This window comes from Chiloscyllium punctatum, chromosome 44, assembly GCF_047496795.1.
Source record: "Chiloscyllium punctatum isolate Juve2018m chromosome 44, sChiPun1.3, whole genome shotgun sequence".
NCBI lineage: Eukaryota > Metazoa > Chordata > Chondrichthyes > Orectolobiformes > Hemiscylliidae > Chiloscyllium > Chiloscyllium punctatum.
In genome coordinates, this window is record NC_092782.1 from 4,689,585 (window position 1) to 4,710,274 (window position 20,690).

Consider the following 20,690-nt stretch of genomic DNA (forward strand, 5'->3'; position numbering starts at 1 on the left):
CTTTTGGAAGTCGCATGTATCGAAACGTCATGTGTGCAACATTATCCTGTGAAGTTTTAAAACCCTTGATTCAATTGGACGTTGAACTTACAATCCCTCCCTTCCCTTTTCTGTACAGAATTCGTCCACAACTCGCTAAAGAGAAAATTGAGGGATGTCATATTTGCACCTCAGTTATACCTGGAGAACCCCAGGTTGTTCTTGGAAAAGATAAAGCATTTACGTTTGATTTTGTTTATGACATGGACACTCAGCAGGACGAGATCTATATGAAGTGTGTTGAAAAGCTTATTGACGGTTGCTTGGAAGGTTACAATGCCACTGTTTTGGCATATGGTCAGGTGAGTGTTGTCCTACTATATAAAGTTTACATTTAGGGTATTTTATATTCACAATATTTTAAAGAAAAAATGTCAAACTATAAATGCTATAAATAAAGAATTTGTTGAAGTACTAAGCTATTGGAGAGAGCTTAGATGCCGCATCTCATCTCCTGGTTCAATCTTGTCCTTCAAATATTTGAGCAAGTGATATTGAGCAGAGTTCTGATGTTTCTCAAAGAGCAAAGCACACTGGAAAGATCCCAAATTCATTCATGAGAATCTCCTTAGTGACTAATTGCAGAATCTAAATCTTGCAATCCGATTTGGTTGACAGCTGTAAATCATGTAGTGATGAGAAATGGGAAGAAAGTAAACTTTTGCTTTTGAAACACTAAAAGTTAAAACAACTTCAGAAGCACAAACAAAACAACATTATTATTGGTATTGTAAAATACACATTTGATCTTTTTTACAGACTGGCTCTGGGAAGACATACACCATGGGGACTGGATTTGATGTCAACATCACTGAAATTGAACAGGGCATTATTCCACGAGCTGTCAAACATCTTTACTATGGTATTGAAGAGCGAAAACGAGTTGCTGTTGAACGTGGGTTGCCAGCACCAGAGTTCAAAGTTAATGCTCAGTTTCTTGAGGTGTGTAGTTTAGAGTCATTATTTGAGGGTCAAAATAGCTGTACTCAATTTCACCTATATTTAGCAAGGTTTCAGCATACCCCATTAATAGCTGTGCCAGAAATGCCATATCGCTGATTTTTTTTTTCATCCCATTCATGTTACTTTAATTAGCTAAGCAATGTTGGAAAGTGTCCTATATCATATAGAATTGCATCTAGCTATAGTTAACATGATGACTGTCTGCATTGCTTTGCATAATTGGATACAAGTTTAATTTAGTAGTAAGTGGTGTTCTAGAAGTAGGAATGAAAGTCTGTAAATTCAAGTATTCTAACATGTCTTGCATGTTTTTGAAATGAATAAGTCGAATGTGTTGCAAATTTAGATTGCTTAAAATAAATTGAGTGAGCATCCAACCAATATGAAAATAGAGATTGGCTTAAGTTTGAGAAACACAGGTGAAGGTAGAAGGTTGTGAAAACAGACTAATTAAAGATATGATACAAGGAGTAGATAAGGTATTTGTATAGATTAGAGAAATGGGAGGGTTCAAAACAACAGTAGTCAAAATAAAGACAAGGTTGCAATAGAGTTGGATACTTAAAGCTGAAAGACTATTTATCCATTGGGGGAATAAGGATTGTATTTTCAAAACTGGAATTCCTTGTAACTGTAAGTTTTCCTTTTGTCTTGAGAGTTTTTTAATTCCTTAAAACCAATGCTAAACTTGAGTTTAACACAGTTGACTTAACTCATCTTGTCAAATTTTAATTAATTTATCAGTTTTATCAATTGATAGATCCCATATAATGTAGTAAGTATGTTTCTGATCGATGCATTGTTTTATAAACTACTTCCATTTGTAAACTCTGAAGTTGTACATTGGCTCACTTTTATGATTTTTCTTTCAGCTTTATAATGAAGAAATTCTTGACCTGTTTGATTCAATCCGTGACCTTGAGGCAAGACACAAAAAATCAAACATTAAGATCCATGAAGATGCAAGTGGAGGAATTTACACTGTGGGAGTAACAACTCGCACCATTAGCTCAGAAGCTGAGGTAAGATTTGGAGTTAAATCAAAAATGTGATTAAGAATGCTTGGGCAATTTATGTCTGAGTGCCCTTTTTCTGTCACCAAACTTTATACAGATTTAGCAGAATTTTATTTGAAACATTGCAATATGGAGCATTTAACTTTTAAAATACATTGCTCAATTGCCCTCTGCCACTTCAAGAAACAGAGAAAGACCCTCAACTCTAGATGCAACTCTTCTCCCATCCCTTACTACCCCAGTCATAGTTTGTGATTAGAAAATATTAGATGTCCATCATTTTTTAGAATCAAAGAAACCCAACATTGTGGAAACAGGCCCTTTGGCCCAACAGTCCACATTGACCCTCCAAAGAGTAACCCAACCATACCCATTCCCCTACCCTTTACTTAACATTTACCCCTGACTAATGCATCAAACCTACACCTCCCTGAACACTGTCGGCAATTTAGCGTGGTCAATTTGCCTAACCTGCACATCTTTGGATTGTGGGAGGAAACCAGAGCAACTGGAGGAAACCCACACAGACATGGGGAGAATGTGCAAACTCCACACAGTGGACTCGAGACTGGAATTGACCTCAGGTACCTGGCGCTGTGAGGCTATAGTGCTAATCACTGAGTCACCATACTTGCAATCATTTACATCCTTCCTTAAATAAAGAGACCAATATTGGACCGTGTTCCTGATAAGTTTGCACCAATGTCTCATGCAACTGAAGCAAAGCACCACTACTTTTGAACTTACTTTATTATGAGGGGAACTAATACATACCATTAGCTTTCCTAATTACTTGCTGCAGCTGTATACTAAATTTGTGATTCATGCACTGGGGCACTCAAAGTCAGACAAATGTTGGAGATGGAAGCAGGCAGTTTTAATGTTAGAAGATCTTGCAGCACAACATATCACACCCAGGTTGCAGGCATTTGTTCTTTGTTCAAGTTCACATTTGAATAGTTTAAAAAAGAGCATTTGAGTCAATACCTTATTGACAGGCTCCTCGTGAACTTCTGAGGTCTAATATCCCACTCTCCGACACCTTGCTCTCGAGTTCCATTTGATTGCATACTGAAAGGTCAGCACCAATACTCAGCAGTGATGATAGCAATTGTTGTGGAGAGAATGTAATTGAGGCTAGCAATCTGTGATTCATCGTACAACCTAAGAAACCTCGCGCAGAAACCTTCAATAACATAAAGACCAATTTCAGACTCTCCTCCTCCACCACCAAACACTGATATCCTGATACTGAATATCCCATTCTACCTGGACCATAAGCTGAACCACTGTCTGAGGGCACAGAGGGTCAGAGTCCTACCATCCAGAATGTTCAGAATGAAAACTCGTTTGTTCATGTCACAGCCTCTAAATGTAATGACCAAAATATCCAATGTCTGTATAAACTGTTAAACATTTTACATGCAATAGGTTTATATTTTAGAACTTTGTCCACCTGGATCATTCACCTTTTGTCCTGCATTCTACATCTGACAGTGTTGTACAGTTATATATTTAGTGGATAGCTTATGCTTTTTGAAGTGCTTCTAGTGTCACATTCCTAAAATAACTTTGAGGTTAAAATCTACTTCAGAATATTTCTCTGTCTGCAGTGGTGCTCATTGGAAAGCAAAAGGGAACAGAAATCCTGACATTTTTGCCTTTAGTCTAGAAACAATGATACCAATTGTAATGCTGAAAATAACAAACTCACCAAAGACAATGAGTTGAACTTGACCTTTCCTGGTCTGTATGACTCAATAAATGTCCGCTTGGTACATTTGCTAAGTTGCTGAGAACAGACAAAAATAAGTTAGTTGAATGAAGAAGCATTCATCCTAATCTGGATAGTTTGAGTTCAGCCAGCTGAATACATTGGAGTTATGTTTAGAAAGATTAAGCACTTAACTAAATTTTATAAGTGTTACACAATATAGAGGCTGCAAATGGTGTTAACTACGAACGAGACAAAGGGAACACCTTCGACTGTTGTGGAAGATTTTTAAATCTGTGTTTCTAGAAATTTTGGCAACTAATTTTGTAATTTTATTTTTAATGTTATATATGCTGAAATCCACTTTTGTTTTGGTATCCTTTCATACTGCCTGCATTCTGAGCTGGCAGCTGTGGAGAGGTTAGGTGGCGAATCATAACATTCATGGAACATGGTGCTGCAGTGGTACAACATTCATTCTGTCTCGTATAAACAATGGAACTTATGAATGACGTTCTCAAAATCTTAAAGAAGTTCAAAGGTTACTGTACAGCTAGTTTTAGTTAGTTGGAGTCAACAAATGCGAAAGTTGGTAATTTTGGGTAACTAGTAAAGTCAGGTCTTTGAGTAGGGAGGGAGTAGACTCCATACTGAAAAGTTGCTGCTGGAGTAAGCTCTGCAGTTAGGACTGGGAGGTCCTTGGAATCCATTGGAGTTCAGGTTCAGGAAAAACCCTAAAAGCTCTCTGGTCTAGTGACAAACCTCTGAGCCATCAGTAATTTAGTGCACCTGAGAGTTGGGGTGAGGAGGTTCATCAGATTAATCCTTATGACTGAATTGTCCAATGAGGAGAGTTGGAAAAAACCCTATTTTCCAGAGTGTGAAGAATGAGAAGTGATTTCATTGAAACTTAGGATATTCGTACATGTTGTGACATAGTGGACATTAGATGTTTCTCCTGACTGATGCCTCAAGCTAGGACATAAATCTCAGGGTGAGGGGTAGACAATTTAAGATTGGGAGGAATTTATTCATTTGAAGAGTGGTGAATCATTAGAATTCTCTACCCGAGATGGCTGTGTGACCTTGATCATGACAACAGGTTCAAGAAAGAATTCAATAGTTTTCTGGCAACAAAAGATAATTTAATGGATTTGGTGATAGTGCAAGAAAGTAACATCGAGGAGATGCTCAGCCAAGGTCTAGAATCCTGGTCTAGGCTTGAACAGCTGATTGGCCTATTTCTGCTTTTATTTTCTACATTTCTTTTTTCAGCTGAAAACAGCAGCACCAGTCAAATATTCAATTATTTACTTCCTGTTTGTCAGTACAATCTTGTCTCATCTTTCAACTCTGGACTCTGTTCCTGCTTTCTCCCCATAGCCTTTGATCTCTTTAGCACTATATCAAACCCCTTTTGAGAAGATTCTGTATTTTGATCTTGACAGCTTTCTGTGGTATTGAACTCCACAGGCTAAACATCCTCGGTGAACAAATTTCTCTCCTCTCCATTCAAAGTGGTCGACCCTGTATCCTCAGACTGCAACCCCTGGTTCTGGACACTCTCACTATTGGGAACATGCTTCCTGTATCCACCATGTTTAATTCGCTTAGACTTTTTATAGGTTTCTGAGAGTTGTTTCCGAAAGTTACCTCATTCTTCTGAACTCGAGGAAACAAATTTACTGATTCAATGACACCCCACCCCCCCAAGTCAGTCCACTTATCCCAAGAAACCCATCTGGTAGACCACCTTCGATGCCAGTGTAGTGATGCTACTCCTTTAACAAAGTTATGTTGTCCTTGGTTTTTTCTTCCAGAGAAGTCATAAAGACCCAGGTTCCGAAAAGTCTGGGCTTGGATGTTTTTAGGGCCAATTTTATTATAGCTAACAGATACTGCCTCAGGAAAAAAAGGCTTTTAAGTTTCAAAAAAACCACTTATACAATGAATGGGGTGTGGCCAGTCCTCCCAATTCCGCTTTCCTTGGGTTTGGTTTGTTTTTTGGCAGTCTGGCTATTTATTTAAAGCAGTCAGGCAATTGTGAAGTTGCTGGATCAAGAGAAGTAGATCTATGCTGACCCTCTCGCACTCTGACTCCTCTCTTTTTGTGCCAAGGGGTGTTTAGGGGGATGTTGCAAGTATTTGGAATAGCATCATGAAGTTGGGATTATCTGTTGGGTTTTCAGATTCATTAAGTTCAGTATTCTGTTCTTTTGTTTGTTTCATTCGTAATCGTGTCAATAAATTCTGTTTGTTTAAAACTACATGGTTTAACCACAACATCCCTCCTGGAATATCCACATGATATCTGCTTAAAACAACTAGCTAAGTTAGGGTCTGGGCTGCTTTCTTCAAATGTTTTGAGAGGGTCTGGCCTGACCTATAACAGATTGCGGGCTTTTGGCGGGATTTGTTCCATAGTTCCAAATTGGGATTAGGATTGTTGGACTCGGACTCTAAGACAGCGAGTGGTATTGTTAGTGTCTTTTATTCCAGGTGTTAAATTTGGTTGGTTTAAACAATGCTTGGGATAGTAATGGCTCCTTCAGTCACCAAAAGTTTTCTAGGGGTGGAAAAAGTGACCTTGGGCGGGGTTTTGCAAAAGGTGGTTAAGGTCAAGCTGCTAGATTTAGCAGCCAAACTAAGGTTGGAGCTGCCGCCTTCGTGAGGAAAGGAGAGATTACAATAATAGCTCAGTATTTAAATTTGCTGGAAATGCCATTAGAATCTTTTAGAGATGGCTAAAATTCAGTTGAAAATGAAGCTGCTTGAGTTAGAGGCAAAAGATAAGGAAAGGGCAACAGAAATGAAACAGTTTGAATTACGTTTAAAAGCAGAGGAAAGAGTGAATTGCACTAGCAGAACGAAATGAAAAAGAGAAGAGAGAGAAAGAAAGGGAGTTTGAACTTCAGAAGTTGGCACTTCAGCAGGAGTTCAAAAATTCACTTCCTGAAGTGGGGAGAATTCATGGAAGAGCAGAGTTAAAACAGCAAGATGAGCAGCTGAAATGGCTGATGATTGAGTTGGTCCATAAATCAAAGTTTGGCTTCCAAAATCAATTTCAATCCGTGAGGGATAGAAATTGGGGAAAAGAGAAATCCTCATGTGGAAAGGGAAAGGTAGATCTCAGTGAAGATCATAAGGATAGCTTTTACCACAGGGTAAAGGTACAGGGAAGTTAAAAGCTCTAGTGTTCTCACTGCAATGAAGTAGGCAACATGAAATCAGTGTTGGTGGGTTAGGAAAAGTACTGGGAAGCCAAATGTAGAAAAACAGGGTAAACCAGTGAATTTTGTTGGAGTGGAGGCTGGAATGCCATACTGAAATGTATAAGCTGGTCAGAGGTTGGTGAAGGAGAAAGTACCAAATCATCTTAAACCATGTACCTGCGAAGGTAAACTTTACTCGCATAGTCCAGGTGCAGCAGGTAAAGATGTTACCATATTGAGTGATATAGGATCCTCTCCATCTATGATGCTGAAAGATCAGGAGATATGTACCTTTTGAAGGACTATTGCCAGAAAAAAATACTAGTAATGGGAATTCACGGTGAGACAAGAAGCGCTCAATTATGTAAAGTAAGGTTAGGGTGTCCAGAGAAGTACTGGACAAACTGAGCTCCAGGTATACAGTTTATCCTTGCTAATGGTATAGTTGGTTCACAGGTAGGAGTGCTCCCTACTTGTTGAAAAGCCAGTGGAAACTCAGGCAGCTGAACTATTGCAGGACACACCTGGGATTTTTCCAGACTGTATTATCGAGGTCACAAAGTCACCAGTTGAATCAGGAGAGATCAAAGAGTACAAATAACAAAATTGAAGTGGAATGAGCAAAGACCCTGTTTGATCAGATGGTGGAGACAAGCCAGGAGCAGATAGATGACACAGCAGACACCTTGAGCGCAGCTAAATTTAACGGAGTTACAGCAGAAAGATGAAAATTTAAAGCAATTGTGTCAAAACACATACACAGAAAAAGAATCCAAATGTATCCCTGAATGATGTTATCTTAAAAATGATGTCTTAATGAGGGAATGGAGACCATCATGTTCAAGCAGATGAGAAATGTACAGAAGTTCATCAAGTTGTATTGCCAGTGGGTTATGGGAAGGAAGTGTTTTGGGTAGCGCACAAGCTACCTCTCGGGGATCATTTAGGAGTGAGAAAAACTCGAGCTAAAATACAAAAACACTTTTACTAGCCTGAACTGCACAAGGATGTCATTTTAATTTTGCCACACATATCGTACATGCCAGGTAATTGGAAGACCATGGGCAGTAATAAAGCCTACACCTTTAATACCTATTCCTGCATTTGAGGAATTTTTTTCTAGAGTCTTAATTGTTTGCATAGGACCTCTATCTCAAGCAAAAAGTGGGAATCAGTGCTTATTAATAATAATGGATGTGTCCACGAGACTTCCAGAGGCCATTTCATTATGCAGTGTTACAGCTAAAAAGATTGAGAGAGGAATGATCCAAATTTTTCGCGAAATACAACTACCCACAGAGATACAGTCAGACCAAGGGTCAAACTTCACATCGAAATTATTCAAGGAAGTAATGGACAGTTTAGGAATAAAACAATTCCAATCTACTGTGTACCATCCAGAATCACAGAGAGTACTAGAAATGTGGTATTAGACACTTAAAGACCATGTTAGGAAGATAAGAACTCTGAGCAGGAGCAGGCCATCCAACCCTTCGAGCCTGCTCCACCACTCAATAAGATTGTGGCTAATCTTTTCGTGGTCTCAGCTCCACTTATCTGCATTTTCACCATATCCCTGAATTCCATATTTTTCAAATATGGCTTTAAAACTGAATACTGAAGTAGTGTCACCTACCTCCCTGGGCAAGGAATTCCATTGATTAACAACCCTCTGGGTGAAGAAGTTTCTTCTCTGTTCAGTTCTAAATATGCTTCCTCTTATCTTGAGGCCATGCCCTCTTGTCCTATTTTCATCTACCAGTGGAAACATCCTATCTCTATTTTATCAATTCCCTTCATAATTTTATATGTTTCTGTAAGATTCCCCTCATTCTTCTGAATTCCAATGAATATAATCCCAATCTACTCAGTCTCTCCTCATAAGCCAACCCCATCAACTCCATAATCAACCTAGTGAACCTCCTCTGTAGCCCCTCCAGTGCCAGGACATGTTTTCTTAAGTAAGGAGACCAAATCTGCACACAGTAGTCCAGGTGTGGCCTCATCAGCACCTTGTGCAGCTGTGACATTACCTCTGTTTTAAACTCAACCCCTTTAGCAATGAAGGACAAAATTCCTTTTGCCTACCCATTCACTTTTGTACCTGCAGACCAATCTTCTGCGATTCATACACAAGGACACCCAGGTCCCTCTGCAACTCAGCATGCTGCAACTTTTTACTATTCAAGTAAGCATCTGTTTTGCTGTTACTCTTACCAAAATGTATGACTTCACATTTACTAATATTGTATTCCACCTTGCTAAACCTTTGGCCACTCACGCAATATATCTATGTTCCTCTGCAAAGTTTCACAGTCCTCTGCAAACTTGACTCTGCCACTCAGCTTAGTGTCATTGGCAAATTTTGACACCATACACATGGTCCAGAACTCCAAATCATCTATATAAATTGTAAATAATTGTGGTCCCAACACCGATCCCTGAGGTATGCCACCAGTCACTGATTGCCAGCCAACATAGCACTAATTTATCCCAACTCTTTGCTTCCTGTCAGTCAACCAATCCTCTATCCATGCTAATACACTACCCCTAACATCATGCATCCTTATCTTACGCAACACCCTCCTGTGCGATACCTTGTCAAAGGCCTTTTGGAAATCCAGGTACACCACATCCATTGGGTCCCTATTGTCCACCTTGCTTGAAATGTCTTAATAGAATTCCAGAAGATTTGTGAAGCATGACTTGCCCTTCATAAACCCATGCTGCATCTGTACAATGGGACAATTTCTTTCGAGATGCCCTGCTATTTCTTCCATTGATAATGGACTCAAATATCTTCCCCACTACAGAGGTTAAGTGTATAATTCCCTATCTTTTTGTCTACTTCCCTTTTTAAACAGTGGTGTCACATTTGCGACTTTCCAATCTGTTGGGACTGCCCCGGAGTCCGGCGAGTTTTGGAAAATTACCGCCAGTCCACCTCCTATTTCTCCCGCCATTTCTTTTAGTACCCTGGGATGCATTCCATCAGGGCCAGGAGACTTCTCTCCATTAGCTTACCCAACACTAGCTCTTCCTTTAATAATAATTGCTTCCAGGTCCTCACATACCTTCGTCTCTTCATCACTTACTGGCATGTTGATAATATCCTCCACTGTGAGGACCGATGCAAAGTACTTGTTCAATGCCTCAGCCGTTTCATCATATCTCATAACTAACTGCCCCTTCTTTAAAGGACCAACATTTACTTTAGTCACTCTACTTTGTTTTCTATATTTATAGAATTTTTTTGTTGTTTGTCTTTATATTCTGTGCTAGTTTTTTCTCACACTCTGTCTTTCTTTTCTTTATAGCTCTTTTTGTAACTTCCTATTGACCTTTAAGATTTTGCCAATCTTCTAGATTCCTGCTGCTTTTGACCACTTCGTATGCATTCTCTTTCACTTTGATCGCCTGCCTTATTTCCTTAGACATCCATGGCAGATTACCCCTCCTCTTACAGTCCTTCCTTCTCACTGGAATATACTTTTGTTGAGCACTTCAAAAAATTTCTTTGAAGGCCATTTACTGCTCGTCAACTGTTACCCATAAAGTCTCTGTTCCATGTCTACTTTAGCCAGGTCCTTCCTCATTCTATCGTAGTCCCGCTTATGCAAGCACAGGACCCTGGTATGGGATTTTATTTTCACACTATCCAGCTGTATTTGAAATTCAACCATCCTGTGGTCACTCCTTCCAAGAGGATCCCTGTCTGAGGAAATCAGTTATTCCTGTCTCCTTACATTGGACCAGATCTGCGATAGCTTGCTACCTCATCGGTTCCATTACATGCTGTTCAAGAAAACTATCACGGATACACTCAACGAACTCCTCAAGGCTCCCTTGACCAAGTTGGTTCGACCAATCTACGTGCAGATTAAAATTTCCCTTGATAACAGCCGTACCATTTTTGCAGGCATTAATTATGTCCTTGTTTATTGCCAACCCTGATGTGATATTATTTGGCAGCCTATAGAGTATGAAGCTGAAAAATGTGTTGCTGGAACAGCGCAGCAAGTCAGGCAGCATCCAAGGAGCAAGAGAATTGACGTTTTGGGCATAAGCCCTTCTTCAGGAATGAGGAAGGTATGCCAAGCAGGCTAAGATAAAAGGTAGGGAGGAGGGACTTGGGCAAGGGGCATTGGGAATGCGATAGGTGGAAGGAGGTTAAGGTGAGGGTGATAGGCCGGAGAGGTCAGGAAGAAGATTGCAGGTCAAGAAGGCAGTGCTGAGTCTGAGGGTTGGGACTGAGATAAGGTGGAGGGAGGGGAAATGAGGAAGCTGGAGAAATCTGCATTCGTCCCTTGTGGTTGGAGGGTTCCTAAGCGGAAGATGAGGCACTGTTCCTTCAGGCGTCGTGTTGCCATGGACTGGCGATGGAGGAGGCCAAGGACCTGCATGTCCTTGGTGGAGTGGGAGGGGGGAGTTAAAAGTGTTTAGCCATGGGGCGGTTGGGTTGGTTGGTGCAGGTGTCCCAGAGGTGAAATGTTCTGCAAGTAGGCGGCCTGTCTCCTCAATGTAGAGGAGGCCACATCGGGTGCGGCAGATGCAGTAAATAATGTGTGTGGAGGTGCAGGTGAATTTCTGACGGTTATGGAAGGATCCCTTGGGACCTTGGAGGGAAGTGAGGGGGGAGTGTGGGCACAAGTTTCGCATTTCTTGCAGTTGCAGGGGAACGTGCCGGGAGTGGGGGTTGGGTTGGTGGGGGGTGTGGACCTGACGAGGGAGTTGCGGAGGGAGTGCCTGCTTGGCATACCTTCCTCATTCCTGAAGAAATGTCGATTCTCCTGCTCCTTGGATGCTGCCTGACCTGCTGTGCTTTCCAGCAACATGTTTTTCAGCTCTGATCTCCAGCATCTACAGTCCTTTCTCCTTTTGGCCTATAGATTATGCCTATCATTGAGCTTTTCATCTTGGAATTCCGAATTTCCACCCAAATGGATTCAACCTCGCTCCATCGAACTGATATCATCTCTCAGCACCACCCTGATGTCGTCCTTGAAAATCAGCTACCAGAATGCACCTCCCCTGCATTCCTATCTATCCTTCCAAATAGCCCTGGATATTTAATTCCCAGTCATGACCATTTTACGACCATGTCTCCGTGATGGCTACCAAATCATATTTGTTCACAACGATTTTTGCTTCCTGCATAGTCTGCCTTGAACTTAAACCCTCCTGCCTACATGCTTACCTCCTGTGTACCTTTTCATTTCTTGCCATAACCCCCGCTCACATCCTCCTTCTCTTCTCTCCCGCAGCCCCCCCGCCCCCCCAAAAAATATATATTGAGGGCTTATAGTCATGGCTATCCAGATGATTGGGATAAGCAAATTGTGTTTGTGCATTTGAATTGTTTTTGGGCATGAAGTGAGAGGACCACTAAAATTGATTAAGGGAAAATTGGTAAGTCAGAATTCAGACCACATATTTGGACTGTGTCAAATTTTAGGGAACAATTAAATAGAGCAAGAGAGTTGGCTACACAGCATTTAAAAGTATCACAACATTAAATGAAATAGGAAGCTTACAAGAAATCAAAAACTTGCAATTTTGCTATCAGGGATGAGGTGTTAGTGTTACTACCAGTGATAAGTGAACCTTTTAAAGCGGAAGGAAATTAAGTGAGGTGAACTGTTTGATAAAGACTCCAGACAGAATGGAATCTGTATCATGTGAATATGCTCAAAAGGTATTTTCACAGGGAAGGGAAGCCAAAGGAGACTGTTATTGGTTACAACACAGTGAAGAACCAAGTTCAGGATTTCGAATTGGACAATGAGGAAGTTGTCAAAAATTAGGATAAATTATTGAGTTACTTTCCAGCGGAAAATCGAAATACCTGAACGAGTTATTACTATAACATGAGGAGATGTGTCAAAATAGGCTGGAAAGTACTAATCTAACTATGCATGATCTGGATATAGGAGATGCTGTTCTGATTAAGCAACATCCTTGCAGGCATAACCCTGTTAAGTTGGCACAGGCTCAAAAGGACATTAAATGCATGGTCCAAGATGACAATCGAAGTGAGTTATAGTAACTGAAACTGTAATGGTGTCAAAACCAGGTGGTGCTCAGTGGTTATGTGTGGGCTATTGCAAATTCAAAGACTGATGCATGTTTGATTTTGCCTTTGGAAGACTGTGTTGAAAAGGTAGGACGAGCCACTTGGACTTGCTCAGAGGATACCTTTGTCAGAAAGAGCAAAAGCAATTTTGGCTTTCCTAACACTGAACGCACTGTATAAGTTTAAAGTTGTGCTGTTTGGTACGAAAAATGTGCCAGCCACATTTCAAAGATTAACCAATAAGGTCATTGCCAGATTACACAATTGTATTTATATATATAAATGACCTGGTGGTTTTCAGTCACATGTGGAAGGAATATTTGCAACAATTATCAGACTTTTTTGATTGACTGTGGAAGGAAGGCTTGGTGATTAAACCTGGCTAAATGTGAATTTCCCAAAGCCTAGGTCACCTTCCTAAGCAATGTTATTGGATATCGATAAAGGGCCCCACGGGATGCAAGAACAAAAGTAATATGGGCAGCTCTGCATACCATTGACAAAAAGAGCATACTACGGTTCCTGGGATTGAATGGATTTTATCAAAAATTCATTCCAAATTTTAGCAGTGTGGCAGCTGCACTCATTGAATTGCTAAAGAAAGGCAAGAAGTTTCAATGGACAGCGGACTGTCAGAAGGCATTTGACAGCTTGAAAGCTGTTAACTACTGCTCCAGTATTGGCCACACCTAATTATACAAAGCCATTCAAGGTGGCTATTGATGCAAGTTAGTGGGTGTCAGTGCTGTTTTCTTGCAGGAAGATGACAAGAAAATAGAAAGACCTATTGGGCATTTCTCCAGGAAATTGACCATTTATCAGCAGAAATATTTGACAGTTGAGAAGAAGACTTTGAGCTTGGTGTTGGCGTTACAACGTTTCAATGTTTATCAGTAACGTAGATGAAACAATCCTATACACTGACCATAACCCATCGAAGTTTGTGGAGAAATTTAAGGACAAAAATGCCAAACTGTTGCAGCCATTCACTTTGAAAATTGTGCATATGGCAGGATGAGAGAATGTGATTGCGGACACGTTGTTGAGGCTTGAATGAGAAACTGAGGCATTCTGGGAAACAGAATGTTGTGCATGTTTATTGTCAATGTAATGTATATGGATGTTGTCGTGTACTAACAGTTTAAAGTTAAGGGGTTTTAAAATGAAGCTGTCTTTGGATTTTATTTTTGGTTGGGGGGTGGGTGGGTGTGATTATGCTGCTCCTTTTAACAAGGTTATGTTGTCCTTGGTTGTTTTTTCCAGAGAGATCATAAAACCCAGATTCTGAAAAGTTCGGGCGTGGATGGTTTTTAGGGCCAATTTTATTATAGCTAACAGATTCTACCTCAGGCCAAAAAGGCTTTCAAGTTTCAAAAAAATCACTCTTACAATGAGAGAGGCCAGTTCTCCCAGTTCAGCTTTTCTCTGGTTTGATTTGTCTTTAGGCAGTCTGCCTATTCATTAAAAGCAGTCAGGCAATTGTGGAGCTGCTGGACCCAAGAGTAGTAGGTTCATGCTAACTATCCCACTCTCTAATTTCTCTCCTGTAAGAACCCTGTTTAGTTTGGCCTTTTTTGCCAGGGGTGTTTAGGAGGATTGTTGCAAGTATTTGACACAGCATCGTAAAGTGGATGATCTGTTGGGGTTTCAGGTAGCTTAGGTTATAGAGTCATAGAGAGGTACAACACGAAACAGACTCTTTGGTCCAACTCGTCCATGCTGACTGGATATCCTAACCTAATCTAATCCTGTTTGCCAGCACTTGGCCCATATCCTCTTAACCGTTCCTATTCGTACAGCCACCTAGATGCCTTTTAAAATGCTGTAATTGTACCAGCCACCTCTACTTCCTCTGGCAGCTCGTTCCATACGTGCCCCACCCTCTGCATGAAAACGTTGCGCCTTAGGTCCATTTTATATCTTTCTCCTCACCCTAAACTTATGCCCTCTATTTCTGAGCTCCACCACCGAGGGAAAAGATCTTGTCCTTTTTATCCTATTCATGCCCCTTGTGATTTTATAAACCTCTGAAGTCACTCCTCAGCCTCTGACGCTCCAGGGAAAACAGCCGCCTGTTCAGTCTCCCTATAGCTCAAGTCCTCCAACCCTGGCAACATCCTTGTAAATCTTTTCTGAACCTTTTCAAGTTTCACAACATCCTTCTGATAGGAAGGAGGCCAGAATTGCATTAATATTACAAAACTGGCCTAACTAATGTCCTGTACAGCTGCAACATGACCTCCCAACTCCTATACTCAATGCCATGACCAGTAAAGGCAAACATACCAAATGCCGCCTTCACTATCCTGTCTAATTGCAACTATACTTTCAAGGAGCTATGACCTGCACTCCAAGGTCTCTTCAGCAACTCTGCCCAGGACCTTACCATTAAGTGTATAAGTTCCTCTCTGATTTGCTTTTCCAAAATGCAGCACCTCGCATTTATCTAAATTAAACTCCATCTGCCACCACTCAGTCCATTGGCCCATCTCGAAGGTTGTACTCTGAGGTAACCTTTGCTGTCAACTACACCTCCAATTTTGGTGTCATCTGCAAACGTACTAACTATACCTCCCTATGTTATTCAGTATTCTGTTCTCTTTTGTTTTGTGTTGGATTGGTAATCTTGTAAATAAATTGTTTGTTTAAACCAAAGTGCATTGACTAACTGCATCCCTCCTGGAATACCTGTGTTACACCTGCTTAAAACAGCTAGCAAAGTTATGATCTGGGCTGCTTTCTTGTAATGTTTTGTGAAAAACGTGAGAGCTTGGAGGAACCCAGGGCACTACCAGTTTGGTGCAGCTAACTATCTGCAGACAAACTATAAATGTACATGCGATTAGGCTTTGGAATACAACTGCCAAAATCATGTATGATCCCACTCAGAATGTGAGCAGTTGTTGACGCAGTCTGGTAGTGCCTTTTGTGGGTGTTGTAAGGCTAGCTTTTTGAAATTGAATATTTGGAATTGCTTGTTAAGTTTTACTGAGTTACCAATGTCTCTGAATTTTATGGTAAATCCATGGGATCTGACTTGGTTGCATTCATTCTTTGATATGCTGTTTCGGGTGTTGGACCCTGGTTTGTCTATTTTGGAGCTTTATCTCCTGTTAGTTTAAAATGTTAGAATATCCGTTACAAGGATATTGTAGATTGCTTTGCTATATAAATTCATATCGTAAAGCTTATTTAATTTGTTCAATACCATGGAATATTGTGGCTTATTCTCTCAGCATGTACTTGAAACCTCAAGCTTTGGGTTTCCTTGTAAACAAATAATTGTCCTGAGTGAGCTGGTAACATAAATTTGGTGATCTTGTCCAAGATCGTGACATAGAGTCATAGAATCATAGAGACGTACAGCATGGAAGCAGACCCTTTGGTCCAACCTGTCCATGCCGACCAGATATCCCAACCCAATCTTGTCCCATCTGCCAGCGTCCGGCCCATATCCCTCCAAACCCTTCCTATTCATATACCCATCCAAATGCTGCTTAAATGTTGCATTTGTACCAGCCTCCACCACATCCTCTGGCAGCTCATTCCATGCACGTACCACCCTCTGTGTGAAATCGTTGCCCCTTAAGTCCCTTATATGTTTCCCCTCTCACCCGAAATCTATGCCCTCTAGTTCTGGACTCCTCAATCCCAGGGAAAAGACTTTGTCTATTTTTCCTATTAATGCCCCTCATAATTTTGTAAACCTCTATAAAGTCACCCGACGCTCAAGGGAAAACAGCCCCAGCCTGTTCAACCTCTCGCTATAGCTCTCATCCTCCAACCTTGGCAACATCCTTGTAAATCTTTTCAGAATCCTTTCAAGTTTCCCAACATCTTTCCGTTAGGAAGGAGACCAGAATTGCACGCAATATTCCAACAGTGGCCTAACCAATGTCCTGTACGGCCACAACATGACCTCCCAACGCCTGTACTCAGTATTCTGACCAATAAAGAAAAGCATACCATAACGGTGGCTTCACTATCCTATCTACCTGCGATTCCACTTTCAAGGAGCTATGAACCTGCACTCCAAGGTCTCTTTGTTCATCAACACTCCCTAGGACTTTACCATTAAGTGTATAAGTCCTGCTAAGATTTACTTTCCCAAAATACAGCACCTCGCATTTATCTGAATTCAACTCCATCTGCCACTTCTCTGCCCATTGGCCCATCTGGTCAAGATCCTGTTGTAATCTGAGGTAACCCTCTTCGCTGTCCACTACACTTTCAATTTTGGTGTCATCTGCATACTTAGTAACTGTACCTCTTATGCTCGCATCCAAATCATTTATGCAAATGACAAAAAGAAGAGGACTCAGCACCGATCTTTGTGGCACTCCACTGGTCACAGGCCTCCAGTCTGAAAAACAACCCTCCACCACCTTTGAGCCAGTTCTGTATCCAAATGGCTAGTTCTCCCTTTATATCATGAGATCTAACCTTGCTAATCAGTCTCCCATGGGTAACCTTGTCAAATGCCTTACTGAAGTCCATATAGATCGCATCTACTGCTCTGCCCTCATCAATCCTCTTTGTTACTTCTTCAAAAAACTCAATCAAGTTTGTGAGACATGATTTCCCATGCACAAAGCCATGTTGACTATCCCTAATCAGTCTTTGCCTTTCCAAATACATGTACCTCCTGTTCCCTCAGGATTCCCTCCAACAACTTGCCCACCACCGAGGTCAGGCTCACCGGTCTATAGTTCACAGGCTTGTCTTTACCGCGCTTCTTAAACAGTGGCACCACGTTTGCCAACCTCCAGTCTTCCGGTACTCACCTGTGACTATCGATGATACAAATATCTCAGCAAGAAGCCCAGCAAACACTTCTCTAGCTTCGCACAGAGTTCTCGGGTACGCCTGATCAGGCCCTGGGGATTTATCCACCTTTAACCGTTTCAGACATCCAGCACTTCCTCCTGTGTTATTTGGACACTTTGCAAGATGACATAAAGACTGGGTAGACCACTGGGAAATAATTGCAATGACAGTTTTACTATCTATGTTTTCCTATAATATTGGGTATTATGTTATACCCAAGAGGCAAGAAGAGTAATTCCAAGGAAAAGTCTGTTCTCTTTTACAGTTTTGTTTGCACTCTGTTTCTTTTAGAAGTATGCAAGCATGCTGGGAACACACAATGGCCTGGGTTAATCACATGATGACATTCCCAGAAGCTTCAGAACCATTTACAATATATTGACATTGCAGATCAAGCTAAAGCAAATGTGTTAGAAGTGATTTGTCTGTTTTCAGCCATAAAAAGCGGGACTAAAAAGGGAAAGGAGTAAATTGAATGCCTCCCCATATCAAGCTTAAGAGAGCAAAGCCAACCATAATTTAAATTCACTCAATTACTCCCTTTATCCATGATATGTACCTTTTTTATCTAAATTGAAGAAACTATCACTTTTTGACAGTTTAGCAACATACAGCTTTTGGGAGAGAAATCTCTGAAACTGACATTTGCAGAAAATTTCCCAAAGGTGCTTGTGTGTTAAAATGAAGGGAAAGATGGTTATGAAGTTGTGCTTTCAGTATGCTAGTGTATTTGTTAATCTTTTGTAAAGGTCAACACCTGACTTTTAGCCAAAAAAATGAAAAAAAAATTGTACTCTGCACCTATTCACTGGAGAAGTAAAACCTGCCCTTGTAAACAAACTTTGTCGAAGTGTTGAATGTCATACTGTTGAAGGCAGTTGTTTTGTTTCTTGTGACTATGTACATCAATGTGCGCTGTCAGGGCTACTACTCACTTGTGCACACTGCTCACTGTGTTCCCGCCAGACGTAATCTCATACCAACTAATATATGATCGTATTATGAAGGAACAGTAGATGCACAGGCTAGTTCAAACTTTGCAATCTTAAAAACTAAGCAGACATATAACTGTGCAGCAACCACAGGGTTGAAGATATCCGAGAAGAATGTTCGAGATTGAAGCAAGCGCTCTAGCAAAAATAAATTGTAAATGTAGGGAAGCATGTGACTGCAAGTTGCACAATATTTCACTGAAAATTGCCTGAATGGATCCTGTTTCCTCTGTGTGAAACAGCAAAAATCCAATCAAGAAAATTAGGTGTTGCAGACTTTGAAGGCACCCTTGGATGGTGTGCCTGGTTTAGAAGGAGAAGTTATTTTGTCCTGCTGAAATTTAAGATTCCACTGTTTCAAAGAAGAATTCGATGGCCTCTTATTGCACTTCAGAGACATTTCCAAAAGAATGGATGCAGATTAGTAACCTGGATGGATGCCAGCTAGTTAAACAACTCGCCAAATTGTAGAAAATGATAGTGTTAAGAATACTACCAGGACCACCCCAAACCCAAACAAAGTAGCGGATGACATTTGTGAGAAAAGATTAATGTAAATTGGTGAGAAATTTGGCTGAGGAAAGTTGACTTTCCAATGAAAGGGATTGCATCTTTTTAAAAAAAAAATCTTCATTTAGGATATATTCCAAATATACCTCATCAATTCTGTTGTTAAGGTTAGATAGTAAAACTGTCATTGCAATTATTTCCCAGTGGTCTACCCAGTCTTGTTCAACCATAGGCTTGTTTATAAAAATGTCCAATCAAGGGTAGCATAAGCAAAGGTGGAATGACCAGATGATCGAAGGAGAGATTACGTTCGTTGAGGGAGGCAGCACATGGGGTTGTGACAAATAACAGCACTGAGGGCATTGTAGACGTCTCGAATGCAGATTACCATGAAATCATACAAGAAATATGGTATCTTGTATGCATATGAGGACAGAAAATGATTGCTTATGGAATGATATGGTGAGCAATGACATGATTGCCGATGATGAATGATGCAGGGGATGATGCAAGTCAAGAGGCAGAATGGGACATACAGTGGTGTTTGGTGTAAAATTTAGTTTTCTTGATGTTCACTGTGATTAGAATTTATTTTTATTCAGGGGATGAGCACTTTGCTGGTTTGATCAATATTTATTGCCCATTCATAATTGACATTGAAAATGTGGTGGTGAGCTGCCTTCTCGAACCAGTGCAGTCTGTTTGACATAGGCATACCCACAATGCTGTCAGCAACAGTGAAGAAATGGCAATACACTGTCGGAATGGTTTGGAGAGAAACTTTCAAGTGGTAATATTCCCGTGCATCTCTTGTCCTTGTCTTTCTTGATGTTTGTGTTTCTGGGTTTAAAATGTGCTGCCTAGGGAGCCTTTGTTAATTTCTGCAGTACATCTTTATGATATGTACTACTGCTGCTGAGCATCATTTAGTGAAGCAGACAAATGTAGATGTGGTTCTGGATCAGTGGTGCTGGAAGAGCACAGCAGTTCGGGCAGCATCCGAGGAGCAGTAAAATCAACGTTTCGGGCAAAAGCCCTTCATCAGGAATAAAGACAGAGATCCTGAAGCATGGAGAGATAAGCTAGAGGAGGGTGAGGATGGGGAGAAAGTAGCATAGAGTACAATAGGTAAGTGGGGGAGGGGATGAAGGTAATAGGTCAAGGAGGAGGGTCAGCACTGTCCCCATGACCTGTCCTACCTGCCTATCATCTTTTCCACCTATCCACTCCACCCTCCTCCCTGATCTATCACCTTCATCCCCTCCCCCACTCACCTATTGTACTCTATGCTACTTTCTCCCCATCCCCACCCTCCTGTAGCTTATCTCTCCACGCTTCAGGCTC

At 40.9% G+C, this 20,690-nt stretch overlaps 1 protein-coding gene across 3 annotated transcripts in view; it reads left to right on the forward strand.

The window, feature by feature from the left end:
- The window catches only part of kif21a (kinesin family member 21A), a 158,612-nt gene that overhangs the window by 29,370 nt on the left and 108,552 nt on the right, over nt 1-20,690 (forward strand). For all 3 annotated transcript variants that reach the window (XM_072562125.1, XM_072562127.1, XM_072562126.1), the window contains exons 2-4: nt 119-341; nt 799-981; nt 1,875-2,024. In XM_072562125.1, coding sequence (XP_072418226.1) covers nt 119-341; nt 799-981; nt 1,875-2,024 — 556 coding nt within the window. The remainder of the gene's footprint in view (nt 1-118; nt 342-798; nt 982-1,874; nt 2,025-20,690) is intronic.